At 37.2% G+C, this 27961-nt stretch overlaps 1 protein-coding gene across 4 annotated transcripts in view; it reads right to left on the reverse strand.

Annotated features, from left to right (window-relative positions):
• The window catches only part of UNC5C (unc-5 netrin receptor C), a 342899-nt gene that overhangs the window by 127000 nt on the left and 187938 nt on the right, over positions 1-27961 (reverse strand). For 2 of the 4 annotated variants that reach the window (XM_048211818.2, XM_026509692.4), the window contains exon 2: positions 18849-19070. In XM_048211818.2, coding sequence (XP_048067775.1) covers positions 18849-19070 — 222 coding nt within the window. Of the gene's footprint in view, positions 1-18848; positions 19074-27961 lie in introns of all 4 variants that reach the window. The other 2 variants (XM_057309522.1, XM_026509691.4) reach the window with 1 other exon arrangement.

Here is a 27961-nt window from a genome sequence, read left to right on the forward strand (position 1 = left end):
TGAGTTTTAGTGATTTACCTTTAAGTTTCTTGTCCTTTAGCCAATTAACCCAGGATTTTACCAATTCTCTAGGATACTTACTATAATAAAGTATAGATAAAGTGAAGTTACGCTGATAAGATGAGTGGAAGAGCCTACTTTTTCCGGCAACCAAAATGCTTGCACAGCTCATCTATTAGGAATTCCTTATACCCATATTCCTTGGTGAGACAGGGACATTAAGCAACTGAATGGAAATTACTAAGTAGGTTAGCTCTAACTAATTTGGGGCTAAACAAGCAAACTTCCACATTTTAATGAAGATATAAATGGATGAGCACAATCACATCTTCTAGGGTTTTTCTTCACTTACCAACCAGAAAGTGAGCTCTATCAGAGTAGAGATTTGTGCCTGTTACATGCTGTCACTGTGGCATTTCAATGAATATGTATTGAATTAATGAAAGACTATTTCCCTAGGACACTATTAATACTGATTTAAAAGATATATGGTCATTAGAGGAAAGAAACTTTTAGTCATGATGGAAGTTGTGCCTCCTTCCCTAGCCAGAAAGACGCCATCAAACACAACTTTGAATTAGACTTTGATCCTGCTCGGCATTCACACTAAGAATGGGGTGGGGGGCAGCTGAGTTATCATAATGTTTTTTAGATTCTTCAAAATTGTTTATAATACCTGAGTAAACACAGGTCAAGTACCAATGAAAATATTTTTTCTTTGTCTTTTAAAGGAACTGTAATATGCAAGAATGACTCATCAATTTACAATAAGAAGGAAAACTTAACTTGTGAAATTCCAAGTAGAAATGAAAAATAATAGCATTTCGTATTTCCAGGTTAGGAGTATGTATTTGAACTGCTACTGAGATACCAATTTTCAATTTTTTAGAAAGATTTTATTTATTTATTTGACAGAGAGAGAGAAAGTGCACCAGCAGGCGAAGGGAGAGGGAGAAGCAGGCTCCCCACTGTGCAGGGAGCCGGATGAGGACTCGATTCCAGGACCCGGCCCCTACCTGAGCCGAAGGTAGACACTTTAACCGACTGAGCCACCCAGGCGCCCACCGATTTTCAATTTTAACTTTATATAGTGACTTAAAAATAACTATGTGTTCTGATATTTTCAAAAGATTTCTATATATTCTGAGATCCTTGCTCAAATCATTCTGTTATCATTCCAAAGGGAGAGATGATTTAATAAAAACAATGAAACCAAGTATAAAGCAGTTAATTTTTTTTCTTTTTATACAGAGTATATCTCTTTGCTTTTCTGTTGATGCCAAGTTACATATATTTAGTTTTTGGTAAACCTAAGGCTATAGGTAGAATTCCAGAAGACAATATTGATCCAGATTTGACAATAAAACCTTATTTTTAATTGATCCTTGGCAATTAACTTAATGGAGGATATAAACTTTAGGGAAAGATCTGGTTCAAATTCTGTTTTTTTCAGTGACTAGATGTATGACCTTGGGAAAATTCCTTTACCCCACTAAAAGTCATTTTCCTCAACAGGACAATGGGAATTAAAATTCCTAACTCAATGGGTCCTTTTAAGGATTAAATGAGATGATACATGTAAAGCTCTTTGCAGAACAAACCCTTACAATGAGCTAACTAACAATATTTCAGAAGCTAGAATAGTTTATGCTATGCTGTGTTCTAAATAACTCCCCTCATTTCAGAGGTTTTACAAAAATAAAAGTCTATTTTTCCATCACAACAGTCTCAAGGACAGCTGTAGGACATGAACTTTCTTAGCGATCCAGCCTGCATCTATGTTGAATTCGTAGCCCCTCAACCATGTCTATTGAGCCAGAAGAAGAGAGCACAGAGAACACACACCTGCTCTTAAATGCTTTGGCTCAGTCATGGCAACATAACTTTCACTCACAGCTCATTGTCTAGAAGTAATCACCTGGCCTTCCTGAACCGCAAGGACACCAGGACTTGTAGCGCTCCCCAGAAAGGACAGGAGAACTGGGTAGGAGTATTATACATTATAATTGATAAGGCTACTTTGATAGGAAAAAACAAAGCATTGAATTTTTAGCATCTCCTAAATTTTTTTTAAGGAAAATCTTGAGGATTTCCACAATAACCCTGAAATATTAAGAATTATCAAGTCAAAGGAAATTTAAATAATTGTTTTCTGTGGTATGAAAGTCTTTGTTGACAGAGGGAGCGAAATGTAGACAAATTAGACTATGAGACCAAAAGGAAGAAAAGCTGATTTTGGGTCCTGGTATGGCTCTTGTCATGAGTAACTCTGGGTAGGGCACTGCATTTCTCATTTTCTTAAACTTTAAATCAGTAAAAATAAATAGCCCTTTCCCACTGTACTTCACAGGAATGTTGTAAGGTCAAAAGAAATCTTTTTTTTAAATTATAATACTTTTTAATTATATTATGTTAGTCACCATGCAGTACATCCCTGGTTTTTGATGTAAAGTTCCATGATTCATTAGTTGAAGAGAAAGTACTTTTAAGGACAGATTGAAGGGCAAGGATTGGCAGCTCCTTACATCTTTTTGGGGAGATACTCTGACCACATTTCCTAGCTACCTTTATCTTAGAAGTGGCCACAAAAGCAATTCTGGTCAACAAAATGGGACTGGAAGGTTCTTGTACCTTTTCTTGACCAACCTAGTGAAGAGCCTTGTGGGTCTCCTCCTTGCCGTCTTTCCCTCTCTGCTGCCTGCATGCAGAGGAGGAAGAGGCCAGAGAGGATGAGAAGACCACAAGATGAAAGGAGTCTGGGTCCATACCTGACCAATGGGAACAGAGCTGCCCTATAACCAAGGGCAGCCTCCTGGAACTGGTATGTAAACAGATGTACCACTGTATCACTTTGGGTTATTCTCTCTTTGGTGGGGTCTGTTACTGCGGCTTAGCATAATGCACACTTAAATGATACAGCCTATGGATAATATGCTTGGCACACAGTGGTTTTTCTAAATGATTACTGGATAAATGGAAGACAAAAATACTCATTAATCCCGCAATGCTTTGGGTTTTGTTTTTTTGTTTTGTTTTGTCTTTACTGTGATTCAGTGCTTAGCTTCAAATTATTAAACATATTTTATTTGGCAACATCTTGTTAGATACACAGAGAATTTCTATTAATTCTGAGAGTTTTCGAATATCTGAAAGTGTGATTTTAATATTATGCTCAAAATGCTATAAAGCGGCAATTTGCTTGTAACAAAAATCTCATTTTCAGAATAGTATGCTTGCAGTCTTTTCCAAAGTAGCACTTCCGGCATAAATGTTGAACAGACAAACTGATGTAAAACACTAGGTTATAATGTTTAATTACCAGTATAATTTTTTTACAGGCTATCTTATTTTGGTGTTTTCATAAGAACTAGAAAAACTTAATCTTGAACAGCAAAAGAAAGGCACCCGATTCTGGATACTGTGTGTGACTTGTAATGTAGTCATGTCCGTTCTGTACTAGCATCACAAAGAAAAAGAAAGAAGAAAAAATGATTGTTTCCTACCAGGAGCTCCAATTCACGCAGAGAGATATTTATGTAATTATATAATACCGCCAACTGAACAAAGAGCTTCAATCATGTATCTTTTCATATCTCCAGGTGAAGTTTTGTTCTCCTTCCCTTCTTCTTTTTTTTTTTTTTTTAAAGATTTTATTTATTTATTTGACAGAGATAGAGACAGCCAGTGAGAGAGGGAACACAAGCAGGGGGAGTGGGAGAGGAAGAAGCAGGCTCATAGCAGAGGAGCCTGATGTGGGGCTCGATCCCAGAACGCCGGGATCACGCCCTGAGCCAAAGGCAGACGCATAACCGCTGTGCCACCCAGGCGCCCCTCTCCTTCCCTTCTTTTACAGTGTGTTTCCTTCAAAGGACACATACCCCACTGGATAAACAATGTCTATGAGAAATCAGGAAAGCTAGCTATTTAATATGTACAGTTCAGTCAGGAGGTGTGGGATCACAGTAAATACTATTTTGTGACGATACTCACGCTAATAAACATGATGACATTTTCACGATTAGCCATGTTTTTAGTAAAGGGAAATTAACGGGTAGGACTATCGAGTCTGAAAGATACATACAGCACGCTGACACACAAAACTGGGTTTCAGCATAAAATCCACCTGTTATATAGCCAGTATACATATGCACCTAAGTTCCCTGTGCATGTTTATATGCATATCATCCATCTAGTGCTTTCTTTTTACCTACAAGTTGGAATGCATTTGCTTCACACTCTATTATAAGCCCATTTAGTCACATTTCTGTCAGATCCCACTTGCATATTCAGTGTTGAATAAATCAGTGGTTAATACATGCCCTTGAAAATGTGTTTGGAGATAAATAATGAACTGCTGTATCTGATCATAAATGTACATTTTTACTCTCAGAATCCTGAAAAAGAAGATAGCCTGACCTATTACACAAATATATGGAAAAAGAGAAATAATTATAGAGCAATCATGTAAAAGGAGTCTGGTTTATTCTTATTGAATGGATACACCACAGACCAAAAAAAAAAAAAATGTTATAACTTCACAAAAAATTCCATGCAAAGAAAATACCAAATGAGGATAGGGAGTCAACCTTTTCATCGTAAGTGCTTTTTGTCACATGTCCCCGGGCTTGGGGCGCGGGCCCAGCCCCACGGCGTGCGGAGCTGCAGGGTGCTCGGAATGGCAGCCCGACGGTGCCGCCCCCTGGAAGGAACTGCTCCAGCTGACCACGCGCGCGCTTTCCATTTACGGGAAGGTGGTCTGACAAGCCGACTGGGAGGACGGCAGAGATGGAAACACAGATCAAGTACGGATAAAAATATGTCCACCTTGAAAAACACAAGACTTGTAGGTAACAAGGTACGGGGAAGCAGCTATTGAAAAATGAGAATACAGTCACTTCTTCCTCATTCATGATTTTCACAGTCCCCTTTAGATTCCACCCCAACCTCGCTCCATCATCCAATATCTGTGCACATCCTACGTCTATACTGACTTAAATGATACAGATTTATGTCCCTTGCACATATCTTACAAATGTCAACCCATCCCTCCTTAAAGCTCCCTGCTACTCAGCAGGTTTCAAACTCGTTTTTAAAATCTATTATGTGGGTGATGCTTTAGCAATACCTTGAAGCGCCTTCCCTATTAAAAGTGAAGAGGGATCCGGTGTCCAAAAAGAGAAATAATGATAGCTGATGGGTATTATTTCACATGTTCCTGACTGTGAAATAATTCTCTCTTCTTTAAAAAAAAAAAAAAAAGAACACATATGCAAAAGAAAGAAAAAAGCAAAAATAAAATTTAGAAGGAAAAAGGGACCCCATAAAATCTTGCCAAAGGTTCATGTTTTACATAAAGCTGCAGTTGGGACTTTACAAAGGAAATCTCTGCACTTTTTATTTCTGGTTCAGAGGATTTACATGCTCTTTCTAATGATCTGGGCCTTCAGCACTGGGTAATGTCTCCCAGTCCCCAGCTTAGCACTCATGCAAAATTGAAGCACTTTGGAGCAGTTTAGTAGCTGCAGATGAATCTCAATGTGCAGGAAAAGGCATAATGGCTGTTTAGCACTTGCTAGGAGAAGCTGAGGAAGTCAGGGGGAAAAATCTATTGAACTTAAGCCATCTGGGAAGCCAACTGAGCGCAAGTGCATTAACAACGTGTTTACATTCCCATTGTGTTGCTAGGCCAAGCAAAGGTGTGTGTGTGTGTGCGTGCGCGCACGCACGTGCACGTGCTCACACACACACACACACACGTGCATGCTCGCGCGTGCACGCACGTGCACAGAGGGAATTATCAAGTGCAACTCTTTGGATTGTATTGGCTATTTTCATTTGGTTTTGGCAACTGTGTGGGGAAACATTTTCATGCGAAACGTGGCTGTGAGGATGTTCAGGTCTCCGTGAGACAGGGAGACTGCTGGAGGGTAGGGCTTGGAAGGGTGCTACTGCGGGCATGAGGAAAATGAGCGATAAGCAGGAGCCTAGCTGGGCAGTACCTTTAGTGTATCTGGCCCACGGAACAACACAACAGATTGGGGGAGGCTGCCGAGAGCCAGTAAAGAACAACTAGGGAATGCTTTCGTTGCCTGTTACATTTAGAGTTAACTTAGAAATACTGGCCAAATGAGGGAAGACAGCCAGGTGAATGCCGTCAGTTTTGGCTCCCATCATCCCTACTCGCTGTCTCCATCATCACGACGTTTTTTTTTTCTTCGTTGGTATTTAATCAGCTATTTTTAGAGCACTGTGAGGTTCCCTGTAAAAGTGAGAGGAAGCTACAGATTTCCCCTATACATTCTGCTTCCGCACAAGGCCAGCCTCCCTGATTAACATCCCCCACCAGGACGGTACATTTTGTTTTATAAGTCACGAGCTTCCACCGACACATTCTGATCACCCCAAATCCACAGTTCACGTTCAGGTTCATTCTCAATATTGTACATTCTATGAATCTGGACAAATGTAATGACATATCCACCTTTATAGTGTCATGCAGAGTAGTTTCACTAACCTAAAAATTCCCTGTGCTCTGCCTATTCACCCTTCTCTCCCCCTACCTCTTGGCAACCACTGATCTTTTTAACATCTCCATGGTTTTGCCTTTTCCAGAATGTCATATAGTTGGAATCACATGGCAGATAGCCTTTCAGATTGGATTCTTTCACTAATATGCATTTAAATTTCCTCCATATCTTCTCATGACATGAGAGCTCATTTCTTTAAAGCACTGAGTGATATTCCCCTGTCTGGATGTATCACAGTTTACTTATCCATTCACCCACTGAAGGATATCTTGCTTGTTTCCAAATTTTGGCAATAATGAATAAAACGGCTGTAAACATCTGTGTTTTTCTCTGGGCATATGTTTTCAACTTTCTGGGGAAATATCAAGGAGTGTGATGGCTGTACCATGCGGTAAGACTATGTTCAGCTTTGATTTAAAAATGCCAAAATGTCTTCCAAGTGGCTATTTTATTTTGCATTCCAACCAACAACGAATGAGAGTTCCTGTTGCTCCAAGTCCTTGTCAACATCTGTTGCTGTCAGTGTTCTGGATTTTGGCCCTTCTAATAGATGAATAGTGGTGTCTCATAGTCATTTCCATTTGCACTTCTCTGATGATATATGATGTCCATTTGCATGTCTCTGATGACATATGCTTATTACAATTCTTGGTGAGATGCCTGTTAAGGTTTTTTTGTGCTTTTGAACTGTTGCCCCCCAAAACATGTGCCCACATCTGAATCCCTAGCAAAGGTGAATGTTACCTTACTTGGCTAAGAGTCTTTGCAGATGTAATTAAAATAAGGATCTTGAGATCCCCATTTACCCCAGGTGGGTCCCAATTCCAGTGATAAGTGCTCTTGTAAGAGACACACAGAGAAGACAGACACGGGATGGAAGGTGATGTGAGGGAGGAGGCAGAGATTGGAGTGATGCAGCCACAAGCCCAGGAATGGGGGCAGCCACCAGAAACTGGAAGAGACAAGGAACAGACCTTGCCCTAGGGTGCCCCGGGGGTGGGGGGAGGGGGGCTGCTCTGCTGCATTTCAGACTTATGGCCTCCTCGAAACTGTAAGAGAAAAAATTTCTGTTGTTCAAAGCCCCAGAGATTGTGGTAATTTATTGTGGCAGCCGTAGAGAACTACGGCTAAGGACTAAGGGCATTTACTGTCTGCATTCAAGGAGTGGACTCAAGAATCTGACAGAGCAAAAAGGCGAGGAAAGGCTGTCTGCCATGCAGTGTTTTCCTGGTTTCACAAATGCTCCACGGAATGGGTGTGGGGAGGCAGCATTTCGGTCACTAACGTCATTTCATACAGAAGGCATCATTGTCTAGCATCATCAAGACTGTAGCTATAAAAAGAGGCATGTCATTCATTCCCGGCCATTCCTGGAATTGCCTTGTACATAACATTCCCCTGGGTTTTTCCAGCTAAATTTTAATTCACTCAAGCCCTAGAGCTCCCCCCCTGTTCCCTCAGGAGGCTGCTATCCCTCAGTCTGAGAAGTTTAATAGGCAGAGACAGGCGAAAGGAAATTGCAGAAAGCAGGGGCTCTCTACCGTGTAACTCTATACTACGCCAACTATCAAGGGGTTTCATGAATTTATTCTCGTGATGAGAGGAGAACCCAAGCACATGGTAAAACATACTCTTTATTCTCTCTCTTTTCCCTCATCTCTTTTGCCCCTTTCAGACTGTGATTTCTTTAAGTGCATCAGGTCTTAGTTGTGTCTCTACTTACAGCACCAAGAGAAGTATCTGGGGCATGGTTTTTGAATACAATGTCTGTCTCTGTCCCCCCTCTCTGCTATGCTTCCCAGCAGTGTCTCCTCTTGGCCCACTTCAAGCTGGTTGTACACAAGCATTGCTACAGAGCTTAAAATGAGTAAACAGACAGACAAAGAATAGGCTATGCCCTGCTCCCAATTAAATCATTCTCTCTGCGGTGGGGCCAGGACAAAGGTGTTTTCAAAAATGCTCCCTGGAGACTGTCAAATGCAGCCCGGGTTGACAGCTAACCTCCCCATCGATCCTTGTTGCTCTTACCTTCACGGCTTGGAGATGTCTCCCCAAACAGATTTTTAAATTCAGGTTAAACCCTTGATGCAATTAGGAATGAGGCCAAGACTTCCCTAACCTGAGTTGTTTTTCATTACTAGATATTATACTTCCTACATGCGGTGCTTGCTTTTTTGCCAGACCCTGATATTTTGCTAATTGTAGCTTTCATGTTATACATGCTGATTTTGTATCTCCAAATAGTGCTTTTCAGAGGAACTGGAAAGAGTGGGTATTTCAACAGGCATCCCCAAGATGGCTCTGAGAATGCCTAGCTAAGGGATGACTCCGGATCAATATTTGGGACAGAAGACCAAAGGGTTCATGGTGAGGAAAGCCCTCTCCCCTCATGTCTTAGCATTAGCTCCTTCATTGATTGTGGCATTTTTAAACCAAAAAAAATAAAAAAAATTAAAAAAAATTCTGCTGTGTCTTTGAAGATGTAAAAAAAAAATGCTGGGGTGAGGAGAGAAAAAACAGCATCAGAATTTTGAGCCAATTATTGTAAGAATATTGGATAGTGAGATTTAGTGATACAGAAACTCGACTAGAACAGATTACAATGTGTGACATCCCAGAATAAAAGGGCAACACCCTGGGTCATTATCTCATATAATTATCAGCCAGGTTACTTATATTAATATAATCGGTACCAACACAAAAAAAGTGTATTTTAGTTTTGAGAGAAAGCCATGATTCTTATAAGCTAACCCTCTCTTTTAAGCTGAAATTGTTTCTTAAACTTCCCTTAACAGGATGCTTAATTCATTTCATGCAACAATCCAGAACTTTGTTAAGTATGTTCCTTCCTATGAAGATAAAGAATAAGAGACTCTCCTTAAACTCCTCACATATTATAGCCAAAGGTTAGATTAAAAACACACTTTGGCTTTTAACACGTGTGCTATTCTCACTTTGAAGTGGGCATATTAAAACTCTAGGCCACAGCATATGCGTGGTTGCTGGGCACATGGCAAGATTGCTATAGCAACACAATCACTGCTTTCACTCCTGAAATGCCCTCTTTGGGTAGCAAGTCATCAAGACGAAGAATGGTCCTTGGACTCCTGTTCCTTATCGTAGCCTCTGTGTGGGCTCGGAGATGGGTAGCATTTGATTTGGTTCTTTCTAAAGTGGGGAAAATACACACATACACAAACACACTCACACACATATGCATATGTGTATACTTGCATATCTACATAGATAGATAGATAGATAGATAGATAGATAGATAGATAGATAGATGATAGATAGATATTCTTGATTAAATTGTATTAATCAATGCTTTCATCTTAGCTGTGGGAAGACAAAGGGGTAATGCATTACAAGTAACCTTGCCCTTGGTGTTAATTGCCGGAAGAGAATTCCTTTGTGTTCATTACATTAAAAACTCTAGCTGTATATAATTTTAGAAAATTTCTGTTTTCCTCTAATGAAATGACAGCTCACTAAAACTGTACTGAAAGGTATAATGTTTTCTTGCCTCTACTTTGCAATCATGTTCTGGGCCATATCTGTTTAACAAATACATGCTATTAAAATTTTCTATACAGTATATAATTTAAACACGACGAATGTTCCCCATGGGGCAGAATTAAATTAAAATTACATAGTTCCACAAATATGGCACAGCCAGGGTCTGTGAAGTATGTGCCGGGTCTACGATATTGATACATGTAAATATTGGAATTGCCAAAAATGAACAAACAACAACATTAAAAACTTCACAAAAACAACAGATTAGAGACAAAAGGAACCCAAATGGGTAGCCTAAAATTTTTCCAGTACTCAGTTCTGTTTGTAAGTTAGGGAAAGAAGGGAAACAAAAACCAGGTTTCTACACAGTGAGAGAGCCCGAATCAGTCAGCCAGCTGAGACTTATCTTCATGCTACAATGGAGTGAAAGCAACAACGAAAATCTACATTCTGGAACTCTGACCCAGGCATGCATTTGTCATTGCAGCTGAGATTATGTTGGCCATGTCAACTCAGGTGTTTAAAGACTTAAAGTCAATGTGAAATAAGGATGAATCAATTGTGAGCACGAACAAATGAAGAATAGGAAAAAGTATCTATTTCAGGATGATTGATATTCTGTTATCTCTTGCCAAGGTGTCAGACTGACTCAGTGGAAAAGCCTTCATATCCTACATGGATCCTTACCAATTTTCTATTTTTATTTTGGGGCCAGCCTTATGCTGAAAAAAAAAAGTTGTTAGTTTCTGGTATTGAAGTAAGTACCTCTGGGAAGGAAATCAAATAAATAATTGGTTTATATCCCAGAATCATTTATCTTCATTGGCAGGCAAATATATTACAGATATAAGGCTCTATTCTTGCAGAGGCAGTCCTCCCACTGACTTTATAAAAAAATTATGGAATGAAGTTCAAATAGAGCTTCCAAATTTTATGCATCCTTTCCTGAAATTTAAACAAAGACCAGGGAATTTATATAATTCCTTTTGAAAATGTTCACTCTGTTAATGAGAACAGAGTTTAAAGTAATTATTTTGCATGGAGAAGAATGTTTGGTATGTGTGTATTTAATATGTAAAATAACTCTTCTTATGGAAGATTATGCTATCTTATCTATTCCTCCCATCACCTATTCATGAAATATCTCAAATAAAAACATCATCAGCATGTTTCACTAAATTTCAGTTACTCAAATTTAGTAGGATGAGTAGTTATAACCCCACAAAACAAATTTTTATTATCTCCTGTGCTTACAGCCTTGTGTTGTAAAATTCAGAACAGACAGAACTTTACAAAACAGAGGCCATGTGATACCATTCCAACCTAGTTGAAGAGACAAATATAAATATACATACACACATATATAGTTGCATATGTATATTATGTACATATGTATTATCACATATGTATTTTATATACATATATGACCTATATGTATATGTCAAATATATGTTTTTATATCTTACATATATATAATTCCATAAATAATATGACATTATAAGAAATTGCCATTTTTTTACCTCAAAAATGGTTGAATATTGATAATCTAATGGTTTAACTTACTATACATCCACAATTCACACTTATGACTATAATAAAAATGGAAGTACAAATAAGGGAAATGTAGACATGTTACATATCACTTGAGTTTTATAGAAGGATTCATCCCCAATATTGCATTTGAGATATTTCTTTAAGCATGAGTAGGATTTTGACAGAAGTAGGACAGGCAAAGTATGGGGTAAAGGATCATTAATTCATACACACATACTTATTGAGCACCTGCTAAGAACCAACACTAAGTCAAGGATGGAACTAGAATAGTGGAAAAGTCAGACATAATCCTTGATTTCATGGAGCTTACTCTTGAGCTTATAATGTTTAGATGGAAGAGGAGAGGTAACTTGAGAAAGGAAACATAACTGTCCCTCTCAAGGATCTAACATTAGTAAAGCCAGGGAGTAAGCGGACTTGTTTTCTAAAGGTCCATATGACCTAAGTAGTACCAATAAGTCAAGATAACAGAAAGTTGAGTATACTCAAGTTAATGAAGAGCATGCCCGTAATGCATTGAGTTTAAATGCCTGCCACAGTCTCACAACTTAAAGTTTCTATGATTCCAAGACACCACAATGTAAAGAAAAGAGTGTTCACATGCACTTAATACAACTTAAACAAATCCCATCTAGTTTCCCTCTGAAAACGTATGAGCAGCATCTCCTAAATCATGTCCTGGTAATGACATTAATGTCTCATGATATTTTAAGAGAGGTTCTGTGAAAAGGAGTTCAGTTGCCAAATACAATGAGGTTAAAAAAGTTTTCCAATGCAGAGCTTTCCTGGGACTTTTACAGGAAAATACACTTTATACTTTTCTCCAAAACGGGGAATATAATTATTACAGTGTTTCCTGAAGTATTTGACCACAAAGCTTTTGCTTCTTTCTTTGTTTTTGTTTTCCCAAATAGCACTTACAAGACACTGGTGGTTCACTGAAAACAGTTTAAGAGGAAAAACCCAAGTTTGCCCAGTGTCTAGGACACGTGGTGGAAGAGAAACTACTAGAAGGCTAGAAAGTTTGACTGGTAACTGAATTCTACTGGAGTTTTTGAATACATGACCAATGAAGATGAGCTTTATTCCATGGACATAGGAAAACCATTACATATTTAAGAAATGGCATGATACAATCCCTTGGACCTGTGCTTTAAGCCTACAACTATGTGGAGAATGGTTTGCTGGGGAAAAAGGCTGAAACCAAGAAGGTGTTGGAGGCTACTTAAATCATCTAAGAGGCATATGATAAAGGTCTATATAAACTAGAAGGGTTATAGCAAGAATTAAGAACAGAAGGGTGTTTTGCAGGAGAATGCTGAGAACTGGCAGTAGCAGATAATCACTTTGACTGTTGGAGTAAGGGATGAAGCTGACATTTATGTTTTTGGTGACAGGATAGAGAGAAGAGGTATCTGAAATAGGACTAGAAGAGGAGAAAAGAAAAATTCAATCGTGCCACTCTTGCAACAAACGGGGACCTGAGTGAGCACAGCATTTTTGCAAAAGCTCCTTTTGGAGTAAAGGCAAATACACTTAAATGTATGCCCCGTTCTAGCTTCTCTTAATCAGTTTTTTTTTTCCTGTTAAAGCTCACCATTTTGCTAATTGGCAAAATATTAAAGACCTTGAAGAATAAAAGGAATCAAATCCTAAGCACTAGTTCAAGCTATTCCAGAATGAGAAAGGACTCAGATATAGAAAATCTGACACAGAAAAGCAGGTGAAAGCATGAAAGATAAATATTTAGCTGACATTCTGAACCAGATTTTCTTTTCTCGAGAAAAGGGGAAAATGTATTCATAGATCTTTTTAAAGACAAACTGTTACGCGTTCAGTAGTTATGGCAGAATTTAGGGAGAGGCTACCGGGTATAGGGCCAAGAGCAAAGATTTTGGAATCAGGGAGCCCTGCGTTCATATCTTGTTTGGCCACCCCCTAGCTATGTGATTTGGGGCACGTTAGTTTACCTTGCTGAGCCTTGCTACTCTCTTTTACAAAAGGAGAATCCCAGAAATTATCTCATAAGACTGTCGTGATAACTAAATGACATAATACACGCAAGGCATTTGATATGAAGCTTGGAACTTTTTATTGTTGTTGAGTTGGTCCTACAGATAATATTTTGCTAGTGTGAGAATAATTAAAGAGGAGAAGGGAAAATCTCAGGGATTATTAAAATTTCAAACCAACCGAGGTTTTCTAACCTCCCTGCTTTTTTGTAGAGGAGAAATATTTGCTTTTCGATGGTAAATCTTAGGTACCATGGAAACAAGGGTTGAAAAGACTTCAAGTAAATAGAAAGCAAGCAGCCAAGCCTGAGTTTTTCTTAAAAATGTAACCATAACAATTTTGAACAGATCAAGATTTCTATGGAATTCTGAAAGAACGTAGATACTTATTACTATATTACCAAATCAAGAACTTCTGACTATTGAAATTTTCAAACCATCTAATATATACTGCTTTCTACTTCTTTGTTTCTTATATTACATATTTTCAAGAAATGCAAATGTGGTTTAAATGGTGGAAAGCAAACACTAACAGTAATAAATTATCTTTAATCAGTACATTTTATCATCAATAGTATAGCTTTGCTCAGTGAGCACAAATCATTATTTACTTCATATTTCAGAACTGGAGAGTCTATTTAACACCTTCATAATTTAAAAGGAAGAATTTTGTGAGTTGGAGGAGCAATTTTCCTTTTTTCCGGCTTTATTGTTTTGTAGTTTTTCAACGTGAAGTTACCTTTGATGAGGACTTTAGAGCATCTATTTGACTTTTTCAATGTATCTAATTACTACTGAACATGCTTCCAAATGTTATTATTCTGAGGCAGAGTTACCTATAAAAACAAACTCATTTGCAGTGACTTCTTTCTCTCCTGCATCATCCTAGGACCAATGTGATCGTTTAAATGCCAAGAAATTTCTGATTTGTAACATGTTTTAAGACGATGTACTCTAACGTTTCTGGCTGTTAAGAACCACTAAATTCCCAATAAGAGTATAGATCAGAGTGTATTAAGTGAAGAGTTGAAAACCAAATTTGCAGATAAATCCAACCTCAGGGAAAAAAAATTCCCCAAAACCAAGTATTTCGGTTTCAATTCCATTTATAATGCTTCCGACCTCATGGGAAAGCAAAGAGCTCTAATATGAGAAGCCCACAAATTTTCCCCCAATACTTGTTCAGATTGGAGATTTATGATAACAGGCAAAGAGATGCAATAAAATGGTTTGGGGACTTTTTTTTTCAGGTTTCATTACTTATTATGAAAATAACACATTCACAGGATTGGGGGAAAAAAAAACAAAATTATAAAAGAAATTTCCTATCATCCCAGATTTTGAGCTGTCAACTGCATATTACGTACTTCTCCAAAACATCCCAATGCATAGAAAAATATATGTGCATCCTTTACATAATGAGGACATATTACATGCAGTGTTCTGTACTCTGGTTTTCACTTCAAATTTTATGTAAGAGATTTTTCTACAGCCTCACATATAGAGAAACCTCATTATCTTAAAAAGTATCACAGTAGTCCATGTAGGGATGAACAGTCTTCAACACGCCTCTGCAACAAAGGTGTAACGAACAACCTTGCATTTCAGTCTTTGTGCTCAATTGGAATTTTATTTTTAGATCCTACTTTTGTAATTACCGAGTGAAAGGTATAAACTTTTAAGTATTGGTAGGTATTTTCAAATTGGCCTTCAAAAAGATTGTACCAATTTGCAATCTCATCAACAAAGGATTCCTTTACCAACACTCTATACTAACTGTTTTGACCCTGACAATATCTTAAATGCTTATTTACCAATTTGCATTTCTTTTCCTGTATCTTCATGTTCAACCTCTGCTCAATTTTCCACTGGATTGCTGATCTTTTTCTTAAATATCCTTTAAGAACTAGTAATATACTAATTAAATTAGCCCTTGGGTTAATGTATGTCCACAGATATATTCCTCTGTGTGTGTATTTGTCTCTTGGCTTTGTGGTTTTCTTGCTTTGGATATTCAAATTTAAGAATGTTTTCTTATGAGACTTTTTAATTTTGTCTTTATGAAAAAGACTTTGCCCACCACTGCAACCAACCAACCAACCAACGAACCAATTGCCAAAATTTTCTCCTAGTGATGTTAGGGATGATGCTGGTGGTGGTGGTGGTGGTGGTGGTGGTGGTAATGATGGTGACATTAGGCCCTAACATCACGAATTTATTTTATTCTAACAAATGAGATAAAAACCCAAGATTTATTTATTTATTCATTACCTCATTCATTCATTCATTCATTCATTCATTCATTCATTCATTCATTTAATTTCCAACTGCCTACCTTGTGGACTGAAAACCCATCTTAACACATTGTAAAATGTCTTAACTGAGTATTTCCTGGTCCCTATTTTAATCCATTAATCTGTATGTCTTATTCTCTGCTCAGATAAAACTCTTCACTTCTTTAGTTTTGCAATATGTTTACAAAGAGCTGGGGTTCCCTCATTATACTACTATTTCAGAATTCCTCCAGCTATTTTCACAAATTACTTTTCATTCAATGTTGGTGACTTATGATTCATTTATAAACAGCAAAATTTTAAAAATATTGCCTTTCTACATTTTAAGGTTTTCATATTGTACAAAGCACCTGCAATCTCTGAAACTATCCAGAAGAGATCTTTTTTTTTTAAGCTGCAAGATCGTAAAAAAAAAAAATATATATATATATATATATATGTGTGTGTGTGTATATGTATATATATATATAGTCTTTCTATCCAAGAACAAGATAAGTTTTTCCACTTATTTAAGTCATCGTATTTTTCTTACTCTGAGTAGCATTTAAAGTTATTCTTTCTAAAATTCTGCAAATTTCTTGTTAACTTTATACATACATTTTCTTTTACACGGTTATTATAAATGATATCTTTTATTCCATTACAATTTAAATGGCCATCTAGAAAGTAAAAGTTGATGGGTTATATGAATCTTTTTTTCAGCCACTTTTCTATATTCTCTTTATGTTTTTCAATTTTTTATTTAAAAATGCACTTTTTCCAGATATACAAAAATCATACTATGTGTCAAAAATGATCATTTTTCCACTTTTTAAAACAATTTTTATATTTTTCAGTTATTTGTCTTGCCTAATTGCACAGGCTAGTATGTTAAGAACATACCAGATAGTACTGATTCTGAGGGCATCATTTTTTTTTTTTCTAACATGAAAGGTGATACACGTCTGGATGCTGGCTTTCTTGTTAAGTTTTGGATGAACATGAAAGACAACACAAAGGTACACTGCATTCCACTCCATCCATGAATCTGAGGAGCACTGTGCAAGCATTGTGGCTGCCAATTCTGCCCTTAGTTCTGATCTGTCCCATCCTGAAGTTGAAGAGAAACATGCCACATAGTTCCATACATAACTGCTTTACAAGGTATTTTTAATAACTGGCATATGCAATATTAATTAATTTTATGTAGAAATAATAAAAAATATAATGTTTTAAGAAGGGAAATGTCTTACTAAAATACCTATGTTTACACACACATACGTATATGTGTGGCTGGCAGAGGAGCTCAGTATCAGAGCAGTTTGGGTTTTATTTCTAATCCTCCTGTTTAGGCATTTTCCTTAATTTAGTAAAGAGAAGCCTAAATATGTCTGTGACTTTCATCTTAGCTTTTCTGATGTCTTTCTTTTGCCTCTTGCCATTAAAACTTGTGTGTTTGAAATCTTTACAAGTAAATGAGCTGAAACAAATAAAACGAATTCACTTGCGATTCTGTAGACATCTGGTGGAGTTGTATTCTGAGTAATTAGAACGAGAGGTGGGACAATTCCCTGAAGTAAAGCGACCGTACAGCTGGATACCCAGTTATTTCTACAGCCATCAGATGGCATGCAGAGAGCAGACTGATTCACAAACTGACAAACAATTATGTAGAGCTGCCACCTGATTTTCTACGACCGTTTGTGTTATATCAGTCTGTGCTTCACATACTTTTCTAAAAGATGACTTTTCTCAGTCCTCTCACAGTCTGTTCCATTTCTTTATGTCCCATCACCTCAATACGCCCTTCATGTTGTGAGAGATAGGGAACACAGATCTCCCTCAAGAGCTGCGCTCTGCTCAACCCTGGTTAATCTGACTTTTGGATACAAATATGAATTAATTACCATTTGGATTTTGAAAACGTGTATCTATTCTGGTAGGTAGAGATAGTTATGAAAGAAAATAAAGATATTTAAATGCTTCCTATTTACCTTGGAAATGTTGTTCAGTGGAACCTTAATATTTAAGACATATGTCTTAACATTATAAAATCATAGATCTAGAATGGGTCTGCAAGTTCCAATTGTTATTCTCACAGTTAGAGAGCAAAAGCACCTAAACCACTGTGGAAGGATACACATCTTTCCAGTTTATAATAACTGTAGGAGTTACACAACTATCTTAAGTCACCCATCATGGAGTAAAAAAGATGCTATCAAGAAAGTTTCCTTTTATCAAGAAAAGCCCACAGCTTATTAAAATCTACTATATCCTCTCTTTGCCTTTAGTATTTTACTGTCAGGGATAATATATACTGAGCAATAAAGTCAGGCATTTTCACCATGCCAGGAACAAAGGTAATCTGATCAAGACCCACCCAGATGGTGGCTACACTCACCCTCCGCCTCTTCCTGGATCTCACACCATCACTGTTCTCAATCACTCTCAATTGAACTTTAGGTAAGAGTTAGATAATTAGGATTTATTTTTAGATGTAAGTTAAGGACACAGGATACTTTGAATCTGCAACATTTACAAATTGTTTAAAAATTTAAGGGGAAATTATGTATGTGAATTGACATTTGATAGTTGTAAATAAAAATTACTTCTCCTTAGTTGAACACGTTCCCCAACCCCAGGATATTTAGACGTGACACCAACATTGACACACGAATGAAATTCATCTTTGACTAGGGCACTTACCATTCATCCCGTCCCCGTCTATTCATTTTTCTCATTTATCTCTTTCAGCATGAACTACGCCCATCAGGAAACAAGTCAGGATTTACTTTGCAATGCATGGAATGAGACCACCAAATTCTACCCAAACTGAACCATACCTTTTGCCAAAGGATAATCACTCATTTGTATTCTCACCATCGAAAGAGCAGTATGACAACATGGCAAAGTACTAAGTAAGTAAATCCTAAACAGTAGCCCAAATGCAGTGGAAAACTCACCGGAAGTTTCATCTACTCTCTCATCTACTATGTGGTCCTTCTGATGAACCCATTCACTATTGCACTTGAAGTAGATCTGGGTGGCGGGGCTGGCTTTACAATACAGGTTCACAGGCTTATTCTTCACAATATAAGCTTCTTCAGGCTCAATAAGAAAATGTGGTAGAGGTTCAGGTGGATCGGATGGAAAGGTTTCTGGGAGTTCATGAAAAAAGTCATCGTCTGCTAAAACAAGAAGAAAGTGGAAAACATTCAAATCGTTGTAGCCACTTGCCATTTACTTGCTGCTCATTTACAAATAATGACTCATAAATGATCTAATTAACAAGGTGTATGCCTGCTATGCACCAGGCAGTACGTTAGGTCTCTTGACTGGTTGCTCAATTCATATTTTGGTTATTATTCTCATTTTTACGCATGGCAAAACTCAACATCAGGGAAGGTAAATATCTTGCCCTGAGCATGCATGTAGTGAATAGTGGAACTGGAATCAGAACCCAGGTTTGTCTCACTCACAAACTGTGATCTTCCCAATGGAGCACTACACCTCCCGCTACACAGTGTTCCCCCTGAGAGCTGACAAAAGCAAAAACAATTTCATTAGAGAAATTTGTTTGAAAAATGTAAGGCTCATAGGTAAACCTTAAGTGCTTTGCAAGAAGCCAAAAAGGAACACTGGGAACATGAAATTAATGATCTTTAAGTTCAGATTCAAACCTATCTTTATTTTCATTTTTTTTAAAGATTTTATTTATTTATTAGACAGAGATAGAGACAGCCAGCGAGAGAGGGAACACAAGCAGGGGGAGTGGGAGAGGAAGAAGCAGGCTCATAGCGGAGGAGCCTGACTTGGGGCTCGATCCCATAACGCCGGGGTCACGCCCTGAGCCGAAGGCAGACGCTGAACCGCTGTGCCACCCAGGCGCCCCTCCTATCTTTATTTTCAAAAGATGCCACTGCATGACATATTCATTCACTTTTTCATTCATTCAACCAAAAGTATTTATTGAGCTCAGGATTATTCTCAGCACTGGAAATAGAGATAATAATAGCAAGTCAGTCAATAGTAGATGGCTAGTACAGCCTAGAGTCTAGCAATGCTGTTTGGTCTTATTTAGAAACTACACCTCAAACATCAGATGTATGCTATGACTAGTCAAACCTATTCTCATTAGAATATTACGAAGTATTATCATGAACAACAGTAGTCAGTCATCTCATTTTTTATAGCATTGAAAATTATCAAATATATTGCTTCCAATGTATTTGTTTCAACTGCGGTTTCAATACCACTGAATAAACAAAACTCCAAAACCACTTGAGATATTTGTACACTTGGAGGTATGTTTTTCATAACTTGGGTTCTGTATGATTCCAAATAAAAATAGAAAATTAAAAAAAATGCCCCCAAAACCCTATTATATTTCACCAGAGTCAAGGGAAAAAGTCTTTCCAATACAATGAAACTAAGTTAGACTTGATAATTTTCTTCCTGTGACAGATAGTGGCGAGCAAAACTATCGTTCATTCTGCAAGCTGATAAAGCGCCCCAGGCTAATATGGAAGGTTAAAGGTGTGAGGTCCAAATTAAAAGCTTTTAAAAGTTCTTTAAAAGTATACACATTCAGTAGCAAATACATGATGTAGTATGGGTAAAGACTGGTTGTTCCTATGTTAACCTTAAAGCTCATTTTACTACTCATTCACTTGTTGCCTTGTTTGGGAAGATGGCCATTTGTCCACTAAGAAACGTGGCCTGGCACTTTTTCCATCCAGCTTACGGGAGAGCCATCAAACAGTAACCGTGTTTGATCTCTGCCAATATGTTCTGCAGTAAAAACTGGCTTCACCCGCATCACAGACACACTAGCTTTCAAAGCTCCTCACAAATTATAAATTTCTGATGCCGGCATGTAAATGATGCTTCCTGTAGCTAGCTTTCTTTCTCACTTACTTCCTTAATTTGCTTTCTTCTGGCAGGGCATCATTTCTGGTTTTTCCACTGCTGAACATCAAGGATCCAAACTGTCAGCTAACTAAAGAATCACCTTGTTTCCATCAATTTCGGCCTCTTTAGTCAATATGCAAGAACACTCAAAACTGCTTAAATACACATAGTTCAGAAAGGCAAAGGAATGGGGAACTGAGGTATTGACAGATCCATCAACATAAAGCCGAGGTCTTGAAGGCCTTATTCACTTCTTTGGTTTTTTTTTTCCCACAATGCACTTATTGTTGTATGTGATGATAGACAGTTCTGATAGTCAATAGAGGGCCACAAAATATCGAACTGAAATTCCGTACAATGTTAGCTGTTGTTTCTAATTATCATTACTAAAGAAGGCAGAGTGTTGATTTAATTTTTTTTTTTACTCTTGGCGTATATTTATACATACCACAATGTGTATGTATTTTATAACAATATATTTATTCAGGTTTCCAAAATATAAAAAGCTTTCCTTTCAGTCATTGTTTTAGAAAGTGAGATTTGTTCCTTTAGAAGGAATGATGATTGCAAAATATCAGATGACTGTTTACTACCTTACCTTATTCAATCATGTAGCAAAGCACTTATGTATTCACATCCTACAGAAAGATAGGCACTAAAAATTGATCACCCTTCCTTGCCCAAAGCATGTATTTCTTTTTTTTGCTTATGTTATTGTAAACTACTGGGAAGACTAATGGAGGTTGGAAAAGTCACACATACGTTTTCAACTCTAAAGGGGCTCTGTTAAGTGCTGGAAAAAATAGTAATGATTTAATGATGTATTTAAAAAGAATGTATGGACAAACTAATTTTGTATTTCCTTAATTTTGAGTTGTAAGACAAGAGGGTCACTCCCAGGAAAGAGAAATAATTCTATGTCTTGGTTTGAAGTGTCATCAAGTGTTGATTTTTCAAGGTGTTCGTAAAATTACACTTAATATGCAACTTATTAAGGAATGATGTCCATCATTTGCAACATTTTCATTATGTGGTAAATGCAATGTTTCTTTTGCATATCATTCTAGTTTCTGCATAAAGCCCATCTCTTAAGTTGGATCTAGGGAGATGCTTTAACCAACGATGACATATCAGTTTATTACTATTTCTTATAACATACATACAGGGTTTAAGTCTATGCCTAGATAAATTCACATCAGGCAATATGGCACATTACTTCTAGTGCTCCATTTAGGGGATGGGAATGGCACTTCTAAAGATAATTTTCAAGACCTTGAGTCAGTAAGATATGTATAATGGGGGCAGATCTGACAAAATGGGAATGGACTGATTATCAGTGGGCTCACGTGCTGCTGGGAAATTCTTCCCTCCTTCATTCGCAACAGGTGGCCTGGATACCATGCCCAGCCATGTAAACTGACCCAGACAACAACTCCCCCACCATGCGAAGACAATCCTTTCTTTGCTCTAGACAGAAATGGTATTAGCATCAATTTCAGAAGTTGTCTTTTTATGAAATTTCATCTTAAATTTTTGTTTTCTAGAGTATGTTTTGAAAATCAAACAAGCAAGCCAATTCTCTTCAACCAAAATTATAAAGGAAAACTTCTGAGTATTTCAACATCCAGCATGGTTACATCTATATGTATTTAACGAGGAAAAAAATGACTATCTCCAAATACCATGTGTATTTAACAAGGAAAAAGTAATCATTTCCAAATATCGTGTGTATTTACTAAGGAAAAAATGACCATCTTCAAATACCAAGTTTCTCATTTAACAAGGAGAAAGTGATCGTCTCCAAATACCAAGGATTTAACAAGGGAAAAAAATGATCATCTGTAAAAGAGAGTCTACAAATACCTTCTCATGCACACTCAGCTCTCTGCACTGTGTATGCATTTGCCTTGCACACATATCGAGCAATCTACTTTTCAGTTTTGGCAACCAGTTTTATGCAACTATTACCAGTTTTCAAAAGCCAGAAATATATAACAAATGCTTAAAGCTCTTTTGGAGGCAGGAATTATTGCCATTCTCATTTTTATATTCCATTAAGTCTAGCATAGTGCCAGGTACATAATAGGAGGTCAATAAAAATCTTATAAAAGCACTAATATTCTACGAATGGCAACTGTGATCATTCAGAAAAGGTTCACGAGGTATTTTAGAGTTCACATTGCCTCAAATGTATTTACAAATACTAAAGTTTGTAACAAGAGTAAGATCTACAAACTGGACTGGCCACAAACTTTGTGTGGCCTAGTGCAGAGTGAAGATTCGGGGGAATCTTCGTTGTATTAAGAATTCTGGAACGGTGACAGATGAGCATTAAACCTAGAGTCCTATGTGACAGCACAGGTCACACACCCATGAAGTCGGTCCTGTCTACGAATGTCAGTTAACTGAGCATTCTACTGCACGGAAAAATCTGAGAATTAAAATTATATCTTTATTAGTGGAGTTTTTAGAACTTATTTGCTATTTCCCAGCTTCTTACGGTAATTAGATGTTTTCTAGAAGAATCATGGTTTTCCAGAGAGTGAAACTCAGCCTCCAAATAAGTCTCGAAGCAAGCGTGTCTGCAATGGTGTGCAAGGGAAAGTGTGCGATTTTATTTGTTTGTGGGTTTCCCTTTGGATGTACTCCAGGGCCCATTCATGTGCCTGATCGAAAACAAGTAAAGTCCCTGCCACGCTGAAGTTGAATCTTTCATGGCACTAGCAGACTCTTTTTTTTTTTTTTTATTTTTTTTTATTTTTTAAAGATTTTATTTATTTATTCGACAGAGATAGAGACAGCCAGCGAGAGAGGGAACACGAACAGGGGGAGTGGGAGAGGAAGAAGCAGCCTCCCAGCGGAGAAGCCCGATGTGGGGCTCGATCCCGTAACGCTGGGATCACGCCCTGAGCCGAAGGCAGATGCTCAACCGCTGTGCCACCCAGGCGCCCCTAGCAGACTCTTTAATACATGCATATAATACGGTTTGAGATTTTAAAGTTCGGTACATGGAGATAACAAGGCTTGAGATTCTACCTTGAGTCGTTAGACTATTTACTGAGATGAGCTGCTAGTGTGCAATTCATTTTACTATCCAAATAAACCAGCTTTCTGATACTATTAAGGTCATGCTATAAACTTGAAGCTACAAAAGAACAATTTGTTTTTTCAGCGGGAGATCAGTGCATGTGTCCTATTACTACTTTATTTCTTAATATAAATATCCAAAGAGCCCTGAAGTCTTCAGGGAGATAATGGGAACTCAATTTGTGAACAGCAACTTCAGACAATGTACTTATTTCTGGTAACGTGCCACAGTTATCCCAAATTATCATATGTTGTATAAAGGCACACCCCAGATGAAAATACGGATGGCGTTATGCTAATTGGGCCATATGACTTGATTGATAAAACTGCTAAACAAGTTTTCTGCATGTAGTTTGTCAAATTAACAAAGCAAATTTCCAAAGTTGGCTTTATTCTGTACATTGAATTTACAATGACTTAAAACTATAATTGCCTTTTCAATTTAGATGTGATATTATTATTCATTTTACCCTCCTGTAACATGTGACTTAATTTTCCACTTTCTACCATTACTCAATATCAATATTACCATTTTCATCTTGATATCAGGTGACTCTCAATATTTCCTTTTCTGTTATCTCATATAGCCTTTGTTTTTTTCATTTATATACAAGAAGAGAAAGCTTTGTACCATGTATTATTTTTATAGACTTTCATTCCACCTAAATCTTGACAGGAAAATATTATGCTACGAACATCAATCTAGGAAGCTTAGGTTGCTGGTTTTATTGCTACGTATCAAGCCTTAATTTTCACCAACTTAATACATAAGTTTCTATATTTCTGAATCATAAGACTTAAACTATTATTGCTTATATCATAAAATATAGGACTATTATCTCTTTGTCTGAGACCTGAAGCGTATTCTTCTGAAATGGAATTTACTTCCAAATGATTCAAGAGCAATTTAAAATGAATGACTGCAAAGCTAATTTTATCTGCATTTGGCTGCCCATCCATCAGCGAGATAATTCATGATATATTACAACAAAAGGCAGCTGAAATTAACTATTTGAATGAGACTCTAGCTTATTTTTAATATTTTGATTAAAATATCCTTTGGAAGACAAAGACTATGGCCTACATTTCAAGCAATATATTAATGGATTCATCATTTCAATTTAAGTAGCGGAATATATAATGCCCTTAATGTATTACACAATTTGGAAGTACGGCATGATTCCAGCTTCAAAAGAAAAAAAAGCTTTTTTTTTTCTTCTTTTCAAGAAATACTTTCAAAATCATGTTTAGACATGATTAATGGTGACAAAGTCAACCAACATGCTATTGGAGATGCACTTACTTGTGAAAGAGAGGCACCTTCTTCTGCCCCAGTTTAAGTCTTTACGATCTCTGAATGTTATTAATATGAAGTCCTCCTAAATGTTTTCCTGCCTACAGTCTTTACCTCTGCCACATAGTCTATACTGTGCTCTTAGAAAAATGTTTCCAAAATGCATTCACTCCCTTTCTCAGTTAATTTAATAAACACAATGTAAGCTTATTTTTGCTCATCAGATTAGCTAAAATAAATTGTATGATTGATGAGGGGTTGAGGAAATGTGACTTTGCAGGTACTGGCTATAGTATGAATTGGCATCATGGTAGAGAAAAATTGACAATAAAAACAAAAAATCTCTGCACACCTCCAAATAGGTTACCTCACTTCTTGGAATACATCTTACATACATAATGGCATTTATAGGGTTGTGTGTGTTTATATATATATATATGTACTTAAAAATGTACTTAAAAAATATATATGTGTGTGTGTGTCTGTGTATGTATATGAGGTGTATATACCTCATGTGTATATGTCTGTATACATATGTATGTCTATATATGCATATATGTATGTGTATATAATGTACATGTGTATAAGTGTATACATAATATACATATGCATATGCACATACACAAAGATGTTCACTGCGGCACTGTTTATTAAAAAAATACATGAAATACTTGAACAAAAAAGGCAGCTGGAATTAACTATTTGAATAAGAACAACTAACAATCATCTGAGAAATGGTTAGGTAATTATTTATGACATGTCCTTCCAAGAGAATACTGTTTTGCCAACAAAAACAAGGAGCAGATTTGTATGTATTAAATCAGAGGGGTATCCATTAGTCGACTAAGCAAATAAAGCAAGTTTTTGACCTATTTGCATAGAATGATGTCACTTTGGGAAAGGAAGGAAGGAAGGAAGGAAGGAAGGAAGGAAGGAAGGAAGGAAAAAAGGAAGGAAGGAAGGAAGGAAAGAAGGAAGGAAGGAAGGAAGGAAGGAAGGAAGGAAGGAAGGAAAGAAAGAAAGGGAAAGAAAGAAAGAAAAGAAAAGAAAAGAAAAGAAAAGAAAAAAGAAAAGAAAAGAAAAAAGGAAGAGGAAGGAAGGAAGGAGGGAGGGAAGGAGGGAAGGAGGGGAGAAAGAGAGACTGTAGCCTTACCAGGGTAACATCAAATTGGCCATTACACTTCCCACAATACCATCGCCTTGTTTCGTAACTCTTACTCATTTTTCAGATATCAGGCATCCCTTCTTTTGAAGGCCTCCTCACCTCCAAATCCTGGACCTCAGCCCCTGATATCATCTCCCATTGCTCTCTACTCTTCTTGTTTATTATTTCTACCCACTAGAAGGCAAGTTCAGAGCTCTAGGAACAATGCTTAATTCATTTCTGTATAACCAATACCTAGTCCAGGGCCTGGAAAGGACATCAGGGTTTTCTTTTGTTTTTTTCCTTTCCATTTGGATTATTATTCCTAGAGAAGTTCCTCTATGATAAGATAGAAGTACGTAGCAATTACTCTATCAACAGAAATAATGAGAAGAAATCCTTACACAAAATACAACAGAAATATATATATATATATATGTATACATATATATATATATATATACATATATATATTTCAGCATTTTTAAGTACAGATCCCATCCCCATATTAAAAAAATTATAAAAAATTATATCTATCTTCTCTGCAAGTATTAATGTCATATATCATGAAGTGTAACAGCCTTGGACTACATATATTCCCTCACTAAATAATCAAAGTTGAATCTAAAACATTTTGTGTGTGGAAAATAATGTGATACATCTACGGACTGTGTCTCCTCAACCTCCTGGCCTCATTTGACGCTTGACTTCATTGCACTCCTCCCTCCATTTGAGACCTTCTCCTCTCCGGGGAACTGTGCATTAGCACTAGATTGCTTCCCATCCTACCTCTTTGACTTTTCTCTTTGTTCTTTGCTGTTTGAGTACAGTCAGATTCTTACCAAGGTTCTCTCTCCTTTAAACTCTCCCTTGGTCATCTCATCCACAACACGGGCTTCAATGATCAGATCATGTCACACACACAATCTTCTACTCCACGCCCTTGCTTCTTCAAATCCTTTGATGCCTCTGCATTGACCAAGAATGAAACTGGATTCTTTACCAAGGCCAATGAGGACCCACTTGATCTGACTGCTGCTGGTCTCTATGTTTCGTTTCCTATGCTCATGTCCTTTTCACCGTTCTCAAGACAGACAGACTAGCATTTGTATCTTTGAACATACCCAAATCAGGCTGACCCTAGGGCATTTATACAAGCTCTTTTTTCCTCTGGAAAAGATCTCTCTCCTTCTTGCCATTTAGGATTCAGCTCAAGATGTCTCCTGCACAAAGAGATTCTTGATCACCCAATCTCAATCTCTTAATGTTTCTTCAAGAACACGTCATTTTATTTGATATCGTCTTATCACCTACCATTTTCAAATCAGCTTGTTTACTAAGTTAGTTGCCTCTTTTCTTTTCCCTTCCCACAATCAAAGCTTTATGGGATTAGACTACTTCATTTTGTTCAACACCCTATCCTCAGCATCAACATCAGATGAACACCTTCCCTCTAACATTACCTTCTCTTTTTGACTCAACTCCTTCTTTCTTACTGTAATATCGTTCTCACAGTAAGAAGCTTGGAGTCCAGTCTCCCCATCAGGTCCAATTCATCTACATGTACAATGAAGATCAGCTCCATATTGTCTCTCTCACCATCAATCCCTATTCTCCTCTTCATTGCCACTGCTCAAACT

Source organism: Ursus arctos, unplaced genomic scaffold (genome assembly GCF_023065955.2).
Source record: "Ursus arctos isolate Adak ecotype North America unplaced genomic scaffold, UrsArc2.0 scaffold_9, whole genome shotgun sequence".
NCBI lineage: Eukaryota > Metazoa > Chordata > Mammalia > Carnivora > Ursidae > Ursus > Ursus arctos.